The sequence below is a fragment of the Natator depressus genome, chromosome 10, assembly GCF_965152275.1.
Source record: "Natator depressus isolate rNatDep1 chromosome 10, rNatDep2.hap1, whole genome shotgun sequence".
Taxonomy (NCBI): Eukaryota; Metazoa; Chordata; order Testudines; family Cheloniidae; genus Natator; species Natator depressus.
This window is the reverse complement of record NC_134243.1, coordinates 9,912,189-9,930,960: the sequence shown is the minus strand read 5'-3', so window position 1 is coordinate 9,930,960 and position 18,772 is coordinate 9,912,189. Positions and strand designations below refer to the sequence as shown.

Genomic DNA, 18,772 nt, shown 5'->3' with positions numbered 1-18,772 from the left:
ATAATTGATTCTAGTATGTTCTTAATTGGCTCCAGGTGTCTTAATTAGCTTGCCTGTCTTAATTGGTTCTAGCAGGTTCTTTATGGTTCTAGTGCAGCCGCTGCTCTGGTCACTCAGGGAACAGAAAACTGTTCATCCAGTGGCCAGTGTATTTGCCTTCTGTCAGACTCCTGTACCCCACTGGTCTGGGTCTGTCACAGTGGTGATACCAGCAGCACCCACACCTCTGCAATCAGGGGCAGCAGCCATCTCCAGGATGCAACCATTGTAGCCTATCTGTTGCCTTGTGCAGCAGGGGTATAGCAACCACTCCGGAATTTATGCAGGCAGTGAAGTCGGTTTTCTTCAACTTGCTTTTATGCACTTTTTGGAGGTGCAATGGGATGGAGAGAACCAGCTGTTTAGTTTTTTTTGTTTTTTTTAAAACACACAAGAACCAACTGTTGGTCATTGCAAGGCATACGAACCCCTCTCCTGGAGGAAATTAAGGTGTAAATTATGGTGTGTGTTGCAACAGTCTGCCACTAACTGGCAGATAGTTATATGGCCAGTTATTACTGGACATAACTACCTCCAGTGGCAAGTGTTGAGTAAAATTTAGTGCTTTACAGAGCACAAATGTGGTCTGCAACTATATCAACTGGGAATTCCCAAAGGCATCTAAAGGAGGCCACTGTTATATTATGTCTAAATCTGTGCTTTCACAAAGTGGTCTCTTTTGATGGAAACATTAGAGAATATTGGCTGGTAGGAGTCCTTGAAGAGATGTGCGGTATGAATCAAATACTGTAACTTATTTGAAGCTTTTTAACAGATTTGTTTTTGGTGGTTTTTTTTTTTAAAGAAATAAACATAGAGTCCTGATTTAGTGCTGAGTGTTCTTCCCTCCTATCTCTTCCTTTGCGAAAGCTTAAATCCAAGCACCACCTCTCATTCTCTGCCTTCTTCTCAAATAAATCCATGTCATATCCTAAACTTCAGTGTAGATTTAGGGTGAACTTTTTTGGTGTCAGGGATAGGGAAGAAAAGTAGCTAACAGAACGTTCAAAAAGTTTAGTTGGGGCAGGGGAAAGCTGCACTCAGTTGCAACATCATTGGAAACACAGAACTTTTGCTGGTGAAAACTTAAGAAGACCCCATACATTTGACAGGCTTGCTGTCCAGCTGGTTTCTCACCAGCACAGGTCCATAATAATTAGTGAATGTTTGAGCTAGTGCTTCACAACAGTATGCAAACAGTGTGAATAATCAGTAATACAGGTAGGCTAGCCAATATTAGCAGTCTCAAACAGAACCAAACCTTAACAGCAATTCTAGGCACAATGTTCTCCTTCAGGGCCTGATCCTACTGTAGGATACTCACCTCAAACTCAGTGGAGGTTGATGGGAATCTGGGGTGCATGCTTCCTGGTGGCATTGATTCCTTAGGCCCTGGCTACATTAGAAAAAAATTGTAACCATGTTTAGGTGTGTAGCAAGATGCAGCTGCAATGGTATTCTGTAGCATAAAGTAGCTACCAGCTTTTTAATCAGATTTAGAGGATAGGACTTGCTAGCCAAGATATGGTAATTAAATTGTGTCAAGTTCTTGCCATGTCTACTACTGGTGGAGAGATAGGGTGACCAAACAGCAAGTGTGAAAAATTGGGACGGGGTGGGAGGTAATAGAGCTTGTATAAAAGAGACCCAAAAATTGGGACTGTCTCTATAAAATTGGGACATCTGGTCACCCTAGGTGGAGGTGCAGCTGTGGAAAGATATAAAAAAGTCAAAGTGCATTAAGCAAACCTACCTTATCAGATTTTTTGGTAACAGTTTTCTGACAAAATATTCATCTCTGTGCTAGCTAGGGAGACTATGCTGAAACTGGTTGTAGTTCTCAGGGTCCTGCTCCAGTGGAGAGGGAAGCCTGCAGTTCTTAACATGAAATCATCACAGCAGCAAATGGATTGATCTTTAACTCATGCTGTAGGCCCAGCCCTCCTGTTTCCACCCCTCCCTTCCAGTTTGAGGGTGTGGCTAAGACATGTGACTGAATCAGATTGTTGCAGGTAGGGCTTCAGAGCCAAAGCAATGTTAAATGGTCTTCATCTAAACATACCTTTATAGTGGGATAGTTCATACTCTAACTTATATTTATTTGTGATGGGGAGCTGCAGCATTAATATACAACAGCAATCGAAGCAGAGTTATCTAGAAAGCCTAAAAAATATAAGGCAAATCAAAGTAGTATAGTAAAAAGGAAACAAGAAGGGCATGGGGTCCCTCTCAAGGAGCTAAGAGTGGCTAAAATACACACACTACTGATAGAGTAGCAGTGTTGAATAGTGGAGAAGCTGAGTGGGGTGAGTGAAGTTCCTTATTCTAAGGACCATTCCTGTAGAAATGAGGTGAGACAATGGAGTGGATTAAGTCATACTGGCACACAGATGCTCATTGGAATGAGGCTGAAGCAGAAGGTCTAGCATATACCCCTGCTGTTCATATATACCTGTCCTGCACAATAATGTCATCGGGCCGTGTACAATTAAACCTATTAAGATCAGCAACAGCTTGGAACCACTAAACGCTTTAGTAACCATATATTTCTTCAGTCCAGTCCTGACACAAATGAGGGGACAGACTGGGCATCTGGTATTATCATAGAGAATTCCATAACACTGAAATAAAGATAGTTGAAATAAGTCTGTTGTGTCAAATTGGTCTCTCTCTCAGCAAAACTGCAGGGGAGCATGTCTTGAAAGGTTAAATAAACATGGCTGAGTTGTATTGCAGGTGCTAATTTTCTATTTAATGCATTGCTGAGTGCAGGTGGCAGGGCCTCTGAAGTGAATTCGATACAACACAAGCTCCTGCCATGTTCAGCAGAGCCATTGTGCTTCCAAGCTCCTGAATCCTGAGCAAACTCACTTGGGAGATGAAATGGGGAGGAGCAGGAGCTTCACATCTCTGAAAGCTAACTCTGCACTACTCATTGCTGATTCCTTAAAAGCACCCTGAAGAGAAGTGAGCTGTGTCTTCATTAAGAAACTGAGATAAATCTTCCATATTGTGTCTAGTAGCAAATTGTTCTCCTGCCATCAGCACTAGCAATAGTAGAAATACTAGTGTAAATCACTCACAAGTGTTCTTACCACCATATCCTCTAATTCTGCAGGGTTTAATAACACCAACGTTACAATGCTGGTGCCCAGTCTACTCTTGTGTTCCTGGCATTGCTAGCACATGTGAAGCTGCACCAAACTGCTGGTAGAGAAATTATGGGAGATTCTCTCATTTTCTCACTGTAGACAAGACCTCTGCATAATTATATTCTGCTGACTTTTTCCACTCTGAAGCCTGCTACCCTGTCTTTCTCTCCTGCCTCCCTGATGCTGGTACAAGCAAAAATGGTCATGCAGTGCTCCATGGACTGCTCGTATTGATTATACGTTATTGCTTAATTAGAAGTGCGGTAAAGTGAAATGTGCATCACACTAACTTTTACAGCCTGAAAACACTAAATTAAAAAGTTCCATTTAAACATGGAAGATGCCAGAAAGTTTACTTCCCACAGAATTCCCAGTGCTTCTCTAGGGCTGTACTGAGGTTTGTGACAAAAATGTGTGCTAGATAAAATGAAAGAATGCTACCAAGGTCTTGGTGGCTTTCTGAGTGCTGTTCTGGCTGCATTAGTCACTTCCCTTTGGACTGTATGAGTTAGTATCTGTCACTAAATAAGCTCTTCTGTTATTGATCAGAAACCAGTTTGATCAGTGATAACCCATTAACACTGCCTCATGCGGTTTATTGGGTAAATTTTGCCTAACGTGCTGTGGTATGAACAGAGAGATGTTACTGACTTTCTATAATTTTCACGCTGCATATAACAGTTGTCCAGATTACACTGTAAAGGCTTTAAATGCTTATTGCTCAGTCTTTGGTCCTTATGGCTCTTCTACTTTGTATTGATTGTGATTAGGTATTTTTGGTAACTAGGGATGTAAATACCATTTAAAAAGTTAACAGTTTAAATGATTAAAAAATATTTTTTTTAAACAGTTAACTGATTAAGCGGCTGGGCCAATCCCGCCGGCGCGGCTGGGGCCAATCCAGGCGAGGCTGGGCGGTGCAGGGCTGGCTGAGGCTGGGGGTTAATGGTTAAGGCAGGTTAACCAGTAAGACTCATGCTTACTGGTTAACTGGTTAATGTTTTACATCCCTATTGGTAATCTGATGAAAACTGTTATTCTAAGAAACTACACCCAACAAAGTAAATAAGGAGATGTTATTTACTACTTCCTGTAACACATGAACTAGGGGCCACCAAATGAAATTAGTAGGCAGCAGGTTTTAAAAAAAAAAGAAGCATTTCTTCACATAATGCACATTCAACCTGTGGAACCTTTTGCCAGAGGATGTTGTGAAGGGCAAGACTATAACAGGGTTCAAAAAAGAACTAGATAATAACATGGAGGATCGGTCCATCAATGGCTATTAGCCAGGGTGGGCAGGGATGGTGTCCCTAGCCTTTGTTTGCCAGAAGCTGGGAATGGGTGACAGGGGATGGATCACTTGATGATTACCTGTTCTCTTCATTCTCTCTGGGGCACCTGGCATTGGCCACTGTCGGAAGACAGGATGCTGGGCTAGGTGGACCTTTGGTCTGTCCCAGGATGGCCGTTTGTATTGATTCACTGCTTGGCCTAAGGCAAAATCACTTAACTTTTCAAAACCTCAGTTAATGTATGTATAAAATGGGCATAATAATACTTATCCTCACAGGGTGCTGTAGGCTTCATGAATGTTAAAAGTGTGGTTTAGGATTCTGGGAGGAAAAGTGCTGTAGAGAGGTCTAAACTCTTACCGTATTAATTCATTAGTGCTACACAGATTAATGAGTACCTCTCTGCATGGACTTGCATGTTCCATCCAGTTGGTTTTATGCTCAGTACATTGATCCTCTCTCTCTCTCTCTCTCTCTCTCTCCACCCCTCCCCCTCCCTTTTGCAGGTGTACTTTCCGATTCCCTAGCACAGTCATAAAGATCCAATTCACATCTTTATACCATAAAGAGGAAGTGAAGGAGGAAGCTTCATCACCTCCCCTTCGGCCGCTTTATCCTCAGATATCACCTCTGAAGATACACATTCCGGAGCCGGATCTCCGGAGCTTGGTCAGCCCCCTTCCCTCCCCCACTGGCACTATCAGGTAAGGTGCCTGTGATATGGAATGCAGAGAAGGTGCTGGTCTTCCCTCCCTGTCATTGCCAGAGATTCCATCCACATTCTCCAAGCACCAGGCTAGCATTGGTTACCCAATACAATGAAATGCCCCATTAAAAATAACTTGACTGTGTGATATTCCAGATCATGGAAGCCATTTAAAGATTAATTGAAAAGTCCTGGGGGTGAGGGATAGAGATTTAAGATCTCAAATCATTAGTATAATAAATGCGTAGAACTAAAATTAAAGAATGAGAAAAGGACATAGAGTGAAACCTCTTTGATGGTCTAGGGATGATCTGTTCCATTAAGTGCTCCCTAGATGTGCATAAATGTGTTTGCCTGCTATGTTGCATTATTTGTTATACATTTTCTTTCCATTTCCATAAGTTATATTTTTAGATTTTTTTTTAAACTGGAGCCAATGGGTTCCCTCAAGCTAGGGTAAAGGTAGCCGGTCAGTAAGGATAGGGAACGATATTGGTCAGACACTTGGCCCACTGATAGACTTCAGAGATTTGAGAGTTAATAAATGTGTATTTTCTATTATGTAGATTATTAATAAAGGTTCAGAAGCTTTGCTAATCAGAAAATCAAATTATTATTTTCTTGCTTCTCAGCCAAGAGTTGATAGTGAAGAGCCAAAGTGAGATCTCGTAATGCTAAGCTTCTTTACTTGCCCAAAGTATAGTACAATACATTTACGGGTACAATAGAAGATACTGTAGTTGTCAAAACAACCAAAGTATGTTTGATGTAATAGCCTTGGCTTCTTTCTTCTTATTCACCGATTTGTAAAATGTGGTAGTGCACAATGGATCTCCTACTTGTTAGTGCTAACGCAGTTAGTATATTAAAACTTGAATGACTTGGATGTCATGAAGGCAGTGTTTGGAAGCATATTGCTTGTTTGGGTAAGCTTTTTCCTCTTTGCTAAGTTGCATTGCTATTTAGTATAAATACTCAAGAAGGAGGGGGCTGGTGTGGTGGGTGTGATTTGAATCCTCTGTTCAGGCAGCATTTTTAGTTTATATTCAGCCTCTTAAATGAAGCTAGTTGCAGCAAGGAGTTGGAGGAGGGTAGTTTCGTTGCCAACATATGGTACTTAGTTTTCCATTGTCATTTTGTGTGTTAGGCAGCGCAGTGTGGCTTACATTCCTAACAGAGGATGCACCTTTGACTCTGGTATATGTCTGCAACTGATACATGGCTCCACTAGATTTTTTTATTATTATTATTATTATTATTTTATTTTGGCACAGAGAGAGAGTGAAAATAGTAGTGCTGAATTTTGCTCGGCCCCTAGCAGAGATGATTCACCAAAGATGATTGTTTGCATCCGTTTGCCTTAGCAGAAGCAAATGCAGTAGTGTCTTCAAAAACCTCAAAAGACTTCTGAGGTTTTGCTTGCCCAAATGCCTTTCGTTTTGTGTTCCTCTTGTTGGGGAGGAGCTGACATGTTTGTAAACATCCCTGTTCTACTCCTCACCCCCTCCTTCTCTCCACCCTCATATCCTGTCTTTTGTGTTTCAGGAAGTGAATGAGATCTGCGTTTTTTTCCTTGAGAGAGTGAATGTTCTTCGCTGAGCAGGATAAACTGGATCTCCAGAATGCGAATCTCAGTGTGGCCTTCTCCCAGGCCTCTGTCTCCCTGTGTTGGGTTGTTAGCTGCAGCAACGCCTCTGTCCCCTTTTGAAGAAAATATTTTTGAGGCCTGGAGAGAACTCAGAGCTTGAGCCCACTCCCCATCCCGCGCTGTTTATTCGCTCCGTGTGTTGGGAGGAGGTTTTCATTAACTCAGCTCCCCTCCCTCCCTCTTCCCTTTCCAGTATTAACTTTCCAAATTTGGTGTGAGTTTGGCTTGCCCTTTTCTGATTGGTCGATGGAAAATCGTTGTAGTTGGTAGATCCTAGGTCGGGTTTGTTTCCTTTTTGGAAAGTAGCCCCTGCCCCTCCCCCTCCATTCTTCCCACACTTTGTGTGTGGGTTTGTGGTACGGTACGTGTAGGAATAAACACACAGGCACTGCTCAAAACAAACAATCCCCGCCCTGCCCTCCTGACCTCATCGCTGTCTGTCGCTGCCTTTGTTTACATTTTAGCGTGCTTCTCTGCAGGTTCTCCGTTGCAGGCCTCTGATTTTTTTTCCAGCCTATTTATTTTCTCTCCGAGAAGTGTACCACCTAGAGAGGGAATGAGCGTTATTTAAACAAAATCAAATCTGCCAATCTCAGCAGCTCTGCAGCGTGAGACCTCCTTTTCGCTTCTAGGAGGAAATGATTCCACTCTTTGCTGAGTCAGGGGTACTTTGTCTCCAGGAGCTACCCTCTCTAATGTGATTGAATCCTGTTTTGAAGTTGTATGGCTGCAAGGGAAAATGTATTGCCTGGCAGCAGACTCCGTGAGAGTCTGAGAGACCGACCCTGGTGCTATTTCCTCCTGTTTGAGTTCAGAATCCCTTTAAAAATCACTGCTGTGCTCTGCCTTGCTGGTGCCAAGATAGAAAAGAAACCCAGATAGGTTTCTGTCAATAGGAAGCTGATAAAACAGCCTGTCCATAAGAGCATGGCACTCAGGCAGAAAAAATCCTTTTCTGTTGATTCAGGGCACTGAATAACTTCTCTGTGGATGAGACCATGTGCTTTTAGGCTAAATTCAGTCTGTGAAATACACCTAACTGTCACAATAAACTCAGGAGTTATGGGACTACCTTTGATGCAGGGCTTTCAAGCTCTGGTGCTCCATTACAGACCTCATCTTGTAATACCACACACCTTATTGTAACCCTTGAATTCTTTGAGTATACTGCAAAATCCGACTGAATTAGAAGACCTGGTTATGTCATAGATTACTCTCATCCACCATGAACACATTTTCAGGGTCATGTAACCAGATCTTCAGACTGGATTGTCTTAGTAGTGTAGACAAGCCTTAGAGCTGAGGTCAAGTGTGGAGTTATTTCCCAAGCATCTACTTAGCATCACTTCGAGACACAATTTAAAATGGTTTAAATCGTTTATTTTAATCTGGCTTTGTTACTAATAACCCAGTAGTAACTTAACTCTGTTTTTTGAAACTTGGAATTTTGTCAGCATTTCGGAAAATGGGGGCAGTTCTGTTAGTGCTTCAGGGTCAACAGTGAATCAGTGTAGGAGTAAAAGTAGCGTCTGGCGTCCTGTCTTGTACTCATTTACTTCAGTTGCTGAAAGGGACACTGTTTTAAAAAAAGAAAGTGTATACAAAATCTAATCGGTGAAAATGGTCATGAAATTTAGGGAAAATACTTTACTGGTTTTTTTATTTAGTTCTAAGTATTGTCTTGCAATTTTTCAAACTCTCTTACTATGTAGTCTGCTTTCTTAAAAACAGACTTTATTATGGACACCTGACCTTCCAATTGCAAGTCTTCCCCCTTGTAGCTGCTGTTCTTGTTTCAACTGTGACAAAGTTTGTAACCTTTACACCCTAAATCACCTGAAATGAAGAATTTGAAGCACTACTGCTGGATGCAGAGTGGCATGAATTTTTCAGTTCACTTGGTTGAAAAGACTGGAGACCCTAGGCGATTGGGCTATAGTGAGCAGGAAATATCCTAGCCTGTGCGTTTAGAAGTGTCTCACCACAGTTAGAAAGGCTGCTCTGCAGAGCTGAAAGTTCTCTGTGGACCACAGTTTGAGAATTAGGTCTTGTCTACATGAGAATAACCTAAGCTGTAAATTTAAACCAGTATTTGTTAAATTAGTGAAAAACCCTGTATGCACACTTATTTTGATAGAAGAGCGGCTTATTTAAGTTTAACTTAAACCTGGTCCCAATCATCTTAAGCTAAACCAAAAAAAGCCACGCTTTATACCAGAATATGATTGTCTATACGGTGTGGCAAGTTTGTGTGTAGACAAGGATATGCTGTGTTATTGCCTGAGGACCCAAAAATGTAACTGTAAGATGACTGTCAGCAGGAAGGAAAACCGAATAGTCTATTCTCATTGTCCAAATTGAGTGAGTTAATGGCATAAGTCAGGGGTGGCCAAACAGCGGCCCATGAGCTGCATGTGGCTCTTCTACAGTTAAAGTGCAGCTCCCGGAGCCCCCCCTCTAAGTTTCCTCTAAGCTGCCCGCCCACACAGCAGCCTATTATGTGCCACGCAGGCGCTCAGTGCTGCGGTGGGGAGAGATGCCTCTCCCCCAGCTTCGGACCTGCCGCCATGGGGAGAGGTGCCGCTGCCCCAGCCCAGGCCCAAACCTGCCGCAGACGGGCAAGAGGCGCCCCTCCCTTGGCCCCAGCCAAGACCTGGATCTGCCATGGATGGGGAAGAGACACCTATCCCACGGCCCCAGCACCAGAGCTTCCCCGTGACGGGGAGAAGCACCTCGTCCCCCCAGCCCAGGTGCTGCTGGGGGGAGTCCTCTCTCCCTGTCATAGCCCCGGGACAGCCTGCACCCCTAGCCCTCAGCCCCTCATCCCCAGCCCCACCCCAGAGCCCACACTCTGAACCCCTAGGCCCAACCCCCGCCACATGAATTTTGTATGTGCACCAATATGGAGTGATGTCACATTACCTACATATTGGTTCACATAACAAAATTCATTCTGCACATGCGTTGGAAAAATTAGAGGGAACACTGCCCCCCACACCTCCCCATTTTCTGCCTACTGGTGAAGGGAGCTCGGGGCTTCTGCCCCACGGCAGGGTGGTGGGGGGAACTCGGGGCTTCTGCCCTGTGGAAGGCACCTGCCAGGGCTCAGGGCTGAAGCCTCGAACCCTGGCAGGCGCCTCCTGTGGGGCTGAAGCTCTGAGACCCTCCACCCTGCAAGGCTGAAGCTCCGAGCCTCGGCAAGCACCTCCTGCGGGGCTGAAGCCCCAAGCCCTGACAGGCTTGCCCCAGCTCTCAAACTTCTGAAGATTGTCGAATGTGGCTCAGAGGATCAGTAAGTTTGGCCACACCGGGCATAAATAATGAAAGATAGGATTTTAAAAATGTATTCATTTCCAATAATATTGGATGTGGCTAGTAAAGTGGGGAACGTGAATGAATTGAATTGCTAGATCTTCAGAGACTTGCATATTATGAAGTGTACTGCGCAAATACTAAAGTATTATGGGCAGTACAGATGCTTTTATTCTAGTCTCGTTTTTATATTTTCACAATGCAATATTAATGATCGGTGCTGTTGGGAGACAGTGTGCTCTAGTAATGGAATGAAGATGAGGGTAGAACTCAGGAACTAAGTTCTAATCTTGGCCCAGACACTGACTTGCTTTGTGGCCTTGGGCAAATCACTTAAACTCTCCGCCTCAGTTTTTTTTCCCCATGTGTGAAATGTGGGTAATGGCTACCTCCTAAAAGTGTTTTGTAGATTAAATTGTGTATGGTGGTTCAAACGTGAAGTGCTGTAGGAATGCAAGTAGTATTATGTGCAATGTTGTAATACATGTATGAAAAGTGCTTGATGTACCTTTCTTCCAACTCAAGCTTAGTAAGAGCCTGGTTGCCTTGGACAGAATATAGATCAGCCCTACAATTGATCTATTTCAGGTCACTTGGGATTTAAACCAAATTAAAGTTTTATTCCTGCAAGTGCATGGTGGGGAAAGCTAAGGTAACATCAAGTTCAATTGTCCAGTTATTCATCCTGTTCTAGTCATTATACCTATTCATATACCACATATTCCAGAATCTCCTGTGAGTTTTCCATTGCTCCAGCACTATTAACAGTTTGCAGTCAGTGAAGTACTCTGAGATGGATATTTTGTGGACTTCCTGTGTTGTCTTGGTTATTCAGTATTCTGTGGGAACAGAATATTCAGCATGGTGACTTGGTGATTCCCCAGAATTGTAGGAGGGATGATTAAAAATAGCAGGTGTTCAAGCTGCAAGCCAAATAACCAGACACGCACAAATCATATTGGCAAGGTTCACCAGGCTTGGGAATTCCTGTGCATGGTTTGTTTCAGATGGAGGCCATGTGCGAGAGAAGAAGCTGCAGAGGTGTCACTAGCAACACAGGCACTTCCTCTTCCTTCTGTCCCTCCTGATCAGCGCTGGAATAAAGACTTCATTAATTCCAAGGGCAGAGTGATCTCACTTCCTTTTAGAAGGGGAGCCACTGGAGCAGGGGATGTACTAAGAGATTGAGTCTTTGTGGGTAGTTCAACTTTCCCTGGTTGTGGCTTGTTTTGATTTGTTTTTCTTCGATATTTAACCAGGCAGACCTGTTCCGAGATACGTCCCTCGCTTCAAAATCCAGTTTGGTTTGGCAGCCTCACCATTTATGATTACATTTCTGAAGCTTGTCTAAAATATGCAGCATGCAAGGACCTGCCTTTCTTTGAGTTATAGTTTCAGGGTTAGGCTGTGTGAGGCTCGGGAGGGAGAAGTTGATGGAGGATTCCTTGCCCCTTATATCTGACTGGTGTAGCATGGAAACTGTTGGTTCTCAGTTATTTTGCAAGCCAAAGCACTGTACTTTGACCCAGTGCTTGCTTATCTCTTGTGAAAAGGTTCCTACATCGTTTGGTGCCTCTCATAGAGGCTCACAGAATGGAACATTATAGTGTCTGTGACTTTTAATTGCAGAAAATGAAGTTGCATATCCAAAGAAAACAAGTTGCCATATCCGTTTTGGGGAGAAGGAGAAAGGGAAAGCTTGGCAGTTGGCCATAAATGAGAATTCTCCATTTGTACTGAATGGACATGAACTGCCTGCCTCTCTTAGGCTATGTGTACTCTGCAACTGGGCTGTGATTCGCAGCTTGTGTAGACATACCCACTCTAACTTTAGTCTAGCTAGCTTGTGAAAAATGGTTGAGGATGTGGCGGTGCAGGCTTCAGCAGCTGACCTCCCCCTCCTCCCTATACATACTCACTTGTGCTGCCAACTCCATCTTGTCCTCACTGCTGTTTTTCGCAAGCTAGCTAAATTAAAGCTAGTGTGGATATGTCTACACAAGTTGCAAGTCACAGCCCAGCTGCAGTGTAGACATAGACTTAGGGCAGGTCTACACTAGGAACTTACATCAGTATAGCTACGTCTCTCAGGGTATGAGAAGTCCACACGCCTGAGAGACATTGCTATACCGACCTAACCTCTGGTGTAGACAGTGCTAGGTTACCGGAAGAATTTTTCCATCGACCTAGCTACCGCCTCTCTGGGAGGTGGAGTACCCATACAGATGGGGGAGCCCCTCCTATCGACATAGGTAGTCTACACTGAAGTGCTGCAGTGGCGCAGCTGTGCTGCTATAGTGTTTTAAGTGTAGACATACTTTTAGAGAGAGACAGGAGCAAGGCAGATTGCCAGCATAGCATGGGAGAAGATTGCTCCATTGCTGTCTTTGCTGTATCTGCTCTGTGGATTTCATTCTCTGAAATGTCTGTCAGGTTCCTTTCACAAACACTGCACACATGTATATGTTCATGTTTGGTTCACCTTATTTCAACCAGTTTTTCCCTCTCCCTTAGCAGTGCAGGTGCCAAGTCTAGCAAACAGTCATTTAGGAGCCCAAGATGATATTTTGCTTTGCTCCCAAGGAAGACAAACAAGTGCTTTATCCATTGAGTACCTGACTCAAATATTTGGAGGGCTCAAGCTTCAGAAGCTTTCTCCATAGAAAGGAATGGCATTAAGCACCAGCATGCCTTTGTTACATTCTCTTGCTGCACATAACTTGGGTCACAGGCATTGCTGAACTGTTCCTCTGCAATAGGCAGTTCAGAGTCCATATGGGGGAGAAGACAAGTGCTTGGAGATGACAAAGCAATGGGTTACCCCAGGGCTCTGTGCTGTCTCCAACCCTGTTCAACCTTTACATCAATGACCTGCCAACAACGGAGTCATGAAAGTTCATTTACGCAGACATCTGTTGCAGTACCCAGGCCCAGATGTTTCACAAGTTTGATACCACCTTAAACCGGGACATGATAAAGTTAGCTGACTACTGTAAGACTTAGCGCTTCCAGCCAAGCGTCATAAAAACAGTCTCCAGTTTGTTCCATCTTCTTCACGCCAGTGCAACCTGAGAACTGAATGTTTATCCGAATGGTCAGCAGATGAAGCATGAAGTAGAACCGGCCTATCTAGGTGTGACCTTTGACCGCATGCTGTTACCATGTCCACCTGAAGAAGACAGCAGCTAAAGTTAGATGTGCAACAATCATCTTAGCAAACTGGCAGGTTCGTCATGGGGTGCTCATGCTCCAACTTTGTGGACATCAGCTCTTGCCACCTCTTATTCGGTGGCGGAGTACTGCGCACCAGTTTGGAGTCGATCGTCACACACCAAACTGGTGGATTCGCAGTTACATGCCACCATGCGCGTCATCTCCGGTACCCTGCATCCAACTCCCCTCCCATGGCTTCCAGATCTGAGCAATATTGCTCCTCCTCATATCAGATGAGAGGTTGCCACTGGCAAATTACTGGAGAAAGTATGCGCAAACTCAAGCCTGCCGCTGCACAATGACCTTTTTAAACCACCAGCTGCACATTTGCGGTCACGTTGCCCATTATGGTCTCATCCGCCATGCCAGGACATTAGGGCGGAAACACTCTGGCAAGAGGAATGGATATCTGTTATAATCCCCAACTAGTCCCTCGTCACCGACCCCACAATTTGCCCGCCTGGTTTTGACTTGCCCCGTCGTCACTGGTCCCTGTTGAACAGGTTCCGGACTGGGCAAGGTCTCTGTGCAGCCAACCAGTATCGCTGGGGCCTTCGTGACAGCCCTTTGTGCAGCTTTGGCGCAACGCAGATGATGACGCACGTTGTCGATGAATGCCTGCTGACTAGGTTCAGCAGTGGCTTAGAAGAACTGCATCTCGCCTCTGAAGATACCATCGCTTGGCTAGACGACAATGGCTAAATAAACTGCCCATACTTTTGGGAAATATATGGCATTGGGAGTCAGGAGTGTGTTCTATTTCCAGCTTTCCAATAAACGTATCTTTTCCGTGCTTCAGTTTCCCTAACTGTAAAATGGGGCTAATATTTAAGGGGGGGTTGTGATGCTTAATTTAGATATAGACTTTCCATCCATAGATATTAAAGTGCCAAGCACATTTATGTATTATTTATATATGACAGATATAAAATTTGCTCAGCACTTTAGTATCCATGGATGAAAAGTATATAGAAATGCATATTCCTGCATACTCTGTAGAACAGCTGATAAGTTTATTTTATTGGATGCTAGAAATCTTAAATGTGTAGGCTTCTATAGACATGATTTAAATAATGCTACTAGTGAATCCCAGGGAAGTAAAAATGTTGACTTTGAGATTTTACGCTCACTGCAGCCTGAAATGAGTCCTACACGTAAAAGGTATTCTGGCCATTACAGGGATTAGTGTGACCTACGCTTACACCACATCAGGATGTCATCTCATCTGATCTTACAAGTAAAGTAAGATTGGGCCTAGTAGAACTTGAATAGAAGATCTGGTGCAAGGAAGTGGGGTCGTGATTCAGTAGGTGGTAGTCTGACAATTCTACAATGTCTCAACCTGGTATAAAGGAAACTAAGTTACTGGAGGTATGGTCTGTGATAATGATGTAAAATTGAGATCCTGAGAACTTACGGTTATTAAAGGGTCACTTGTGGTCTGTGTAAGAGTGGGGGCATTAACACCTGGTATCCTGGCCAAATTTCAGCTTGGGTCTACGTAACTGATATACTTAAATCTTCCATGTAGTTTCAATTGGATATACCATTTATTTCCTTTCCTAAATTGTTAGAAATTCTGCATTTCACTGGTATTTTTGAATGATGCATGTCTGTAGCTCGCATATCAATTTTTGAAGTGGTTTGAAATGAAAGCTGCAAAATTTATTCTGCTACCCAAGAGGTGTATTCCAAATTATCTTCAGTAGCAATGGCCTAATGTAGAACTGAGACAGATTAAAGTGTGCCAAGTTCTATTATCTATAGTTTTATCAGTAAAAATTACAGTAGTATTAAAATAGATCCAGTGTCTTTCGTAGTATTTGCTTAACAAAATATTTATATCCTGCACAATATTATCTTAGACCATATGGCTTTGGGGGTTTTTTTTGGTGGTTTTTTTTTGGTGGTGGGTTTTTTTTTTTTCTTTTTTTGCATCAGTCTTATAATACGAACAGCTATATGTTTGGGAAAATAACCTTTATTTATCTCTGGAAGTTTTTTTTTTTTTTAAAAGGTGTGAGCAACTGCACACTTCCCCTAGCCAGTTGCTGTTGGGGGATATCGAGGAGAATTCCAGGAACTCTGGGAAATTGACAAGTCACTGCATTGTGTTTGCTTTAAACTATATGAATTCTGCATTTTGACTTAACCCTTAGGACATGTGCCCATGCTGGGTAGGTCTACGAGGGGGAGGGGGCAGTGGCAGAGAGTCTCAGAGCCTGGTCAGCTGGTGCTGTTTTGCTGCATAGACATACCCAAAACCTTCTCTCTCCCCCTCCCCCTCTTTCCTTCCCACCTTCTTTGCAGCGCGAGTTCCGCCTCCTTCGTCGGTTGTAAATTTCTTGTTTTCTCAAAGTGGTTTTCAGCCCCTTCATCTCCATCATCACTACATGAACTCCCCAAAAGTAAGCTGAGAGCTTGCTTTACCTGATAGTGCCTCTGGCCTTGCCTTCCTGCAAAGAGCAGCTCTGAGCTTCAGTTGCATTCTCCTGATTCTCCCACCCACAGCTCTGAATGTGACTGTCCTTCCCTGGCCTAAAGGAGCTGTTGAGAAGTGGCAAGTTTATGTCCGGAGGAAAGGGTTCCCATCGTGGTAGAGGCAGGTTGCGGGAAGTCACTATTCCCAAGTTTCCAAGCACCATGACCCCCCCAGGTTACCCCCATTTCATTTGGAGTACTGGATAATTTCCTATGACATCTACAGTAGGGCTGGCTAGTTTCCTTAGAGTTAATAACATTTTATTCTGAAGTGGGTTTGAAAGCACAGCCCAGTTTAGTATAATGTTGAGATGACAAGATATTCTCTCTGAATTCAGGGGCCAAGTATTGCTAGTCTTTTAAAAAAAATTATTTCTGTAAGAATCAAAATGCCGTGGAAGCTGCAAATTTGTTTCTTGATGGCTTTTATAAAGATGGTCATGAGTTTAAATGTATCTGGTAGAAGCCCAAACCTGAACAGCTGGAGCCACGTTTTCTCTGCTTACCTTCAAGAATCAGTTCGTTACCTGTCTGAATGGCATGAGCATTCGCTGTACAAGCCTTGAAATTACACCACGTCTTATTAAAAGCACAGAAAAGATGCACCCTTTTTAAAGTGCACAGATTTATTGGAGGAGCTCTGGCCTCTCCACTTCTTCTCCGACTTGGTTTTTAATAGTTTTGTTTGTGGCATACTGATATGGTGTGATCACAAATGGTTAGCAACATCAGCACAGTTCTTAATCCTTAATCTTTTTCTAGTCTGCATATTGCCACAATCTAGTCACCAAATGCAACAGTGAAAAGAAGCACTACTGCTGCCTGGGAATGAGTGGTGTTCTTGTCTCCCTTAATGAAGTCTTCTTTTAGTGGGTCATTCCAGGAAGAAGCTATTCAAGGGCCATTTGGTAGCCTCCTTTATTGGGGGAAGGCATGAGCAAAGAGCTGCATCTTAAATTGCACTCAGAGATGAGACAAGAACTCATCCTGGTCTCCAGAGTCGGGAGTTTCATAACCATGGGTCCTCCACCAAAAACACCTTGCTCCTAAAAGCTTCAGCCTGAGCTTCTGAATGGTAATGTTCCTGCTGAGCGTAGGATTTACAGTGGATGCGACAGGAGAGATCACCCTTGAGTTATCTCATACTGTCGAAAACTTTGAGATGCTGTGAGCCTGTTCTCTCCGTCTCTGTCTCTGTGTCTTCCTATCCCAAGGAAACTTTCTGTAATCCATTGTTAAAATAAACCATCCCGATGCTGAGCTTAGCAACACGGCCATTTTTAGGAAGCAGCAGTTCTCAGTTTACATTGAGCGCTGCATTTGAAAATTGTTTTTTATAATTGGCACTTAAACTTACTGCTGCTGGTGGCCATTTTGCTGAGAGAATCATTTGTGACAGCATTACCTAAGCCCACTGCAGGGGACTAGAAGTCTTTTCCCATCCTCCTCTAATGCAGTTACAATAAAAAAAATTTCTTCTATCTCCATATGTAAATATTTAAATACCATTCCTCTTTCTTATTGTTCATCGTGACTGTACTTTAATGGGAAAGAAGTAGGTAATCCTGTGATTGGACTGTGGTCCATTTCACTGTGCTGCTCAGCCCTGGAGAGAAGGGACAACACATGAATGATTCTTCAGACTCCCCATTTCACCTGTCAAGCAGTCTTGTTCCCACAAATCAAGGATGTGTGACTCCCCCCATCCCCCCTGACTAGTCTTGCTAATTAATTCTCATTGTGCCGTATGTACTTGTGTGTCTGTCTGAGTGGTGCTGCAGATTAAACCCACCTTCGTTGTTTATTTGTAGCTTTATACCAGTCTTGGTGTGGCTTTTCCTATTTCATAACTGTTCCTAAAGTGCCATCCTGTGGCAGTCCTAGAACTCTTAATTATTTTTCGTTCCCCTAACCAATCTGCAAAAACATTGATATGAAGGATGCTCTACCTGTATATTCAACTCCCATTGGTTGTCAGTAGGGTTTGTATGCTGGTAGGTTAAGGAGATAGGTGGCTCTTAAACATAGCTGTGGTTTTAGCTACTTAACATTAAACTTTGTGTTGTTGAACAGCCCTCTGAAGCCCAGTGATGCTGCACCCAGTGCATGCATCTGTCACAATGGTTTTAAGTGTGATATTGTAAAAAGTATAAGTAGCCTTTTTAAGTAGAGAAGTTGAGCGATCAACATCTATATCTTAGACAGAGAATGGTATTGGCCAGATTTATGACTGAAGAGTAAGGCTTTTAATTATTTGTATAACTTATTTACTCCAGAAAGCCAAACTCTGATACAATATTTGGTTTTCAGTGGAGTCCCATGCTGGCCTCACAGAGGAGTGATCCTGCTTCATGTGTTGACATTGTGTGTTGTCTAGTGACTACAGCAAGTGACAGGAAGTCAGAACTTCTAGGAGTCAAGTCAGGACTTATTATTTCATCACCAGTCATTCAACCTCTCTCAGTTTTGGGTTAACCCATGTGGAGAAATAAGTTCAGTACCTACCTACCTACTTCTCAGAGAGGCAGATTCTTAATTGTTTGCCAGTTGCCTAGAGATCCTTGGATGGTAGGAGTTGTGTGTACACTTGTTGCTGTTAATAAATAACTGGAGATGGATGTGTCTCTCTCATCTCTACCCCCTCCAGTGTTCCCAACTCCTGCCCGGCCAGTCCACGTGGTGCTGGATCCTCAGGATATCGCTTTGTTCAGAACATTACCTCGGACCTGCAGCTGGCAGCAGAGTATGCAGCGAAAGCGGCATCAGAGCAGCAGGCAGACGCATCTGGCGGGGACAGCCCAAAGGTTCAGAGAAACATCTGCCCAGCAGTGCTTTGGGAGGCTTTCAGGCCTGGCAGTATACTGTAGTTAAACAAGTCTAAAGATGATTTATCCATTGTACATGTGTGTTGTGAGTTATGTATTTC

The 18,772-nt window shown here is 43.5% G+C and overlaps 1 protein-coding gene across 1 annotated transcript in view; it reads left to right on the top strand.

The window, feature by feature from the left end:
- FOXK1 (forkhead box K1) overlaps positions 1-18,772 on the top strand; it is a 68,242-nt gene that overhangs the window by 33,659 nt on the left and 15,811 nt on the right. The window contains exons 2-3 of the mRNA XM_074965173.1: positions 4,993-5,190; positions 18,494-18,650. Coding sequence (XP_074821274.1) covers positions 4,993-5,190; positions 18,494-18,650 — 355 coding nt within the window. The remainder of the gene's footprint in view (positions 1-4,992; positions 5,191-18,493; positions 18,651-18,772) is intronic.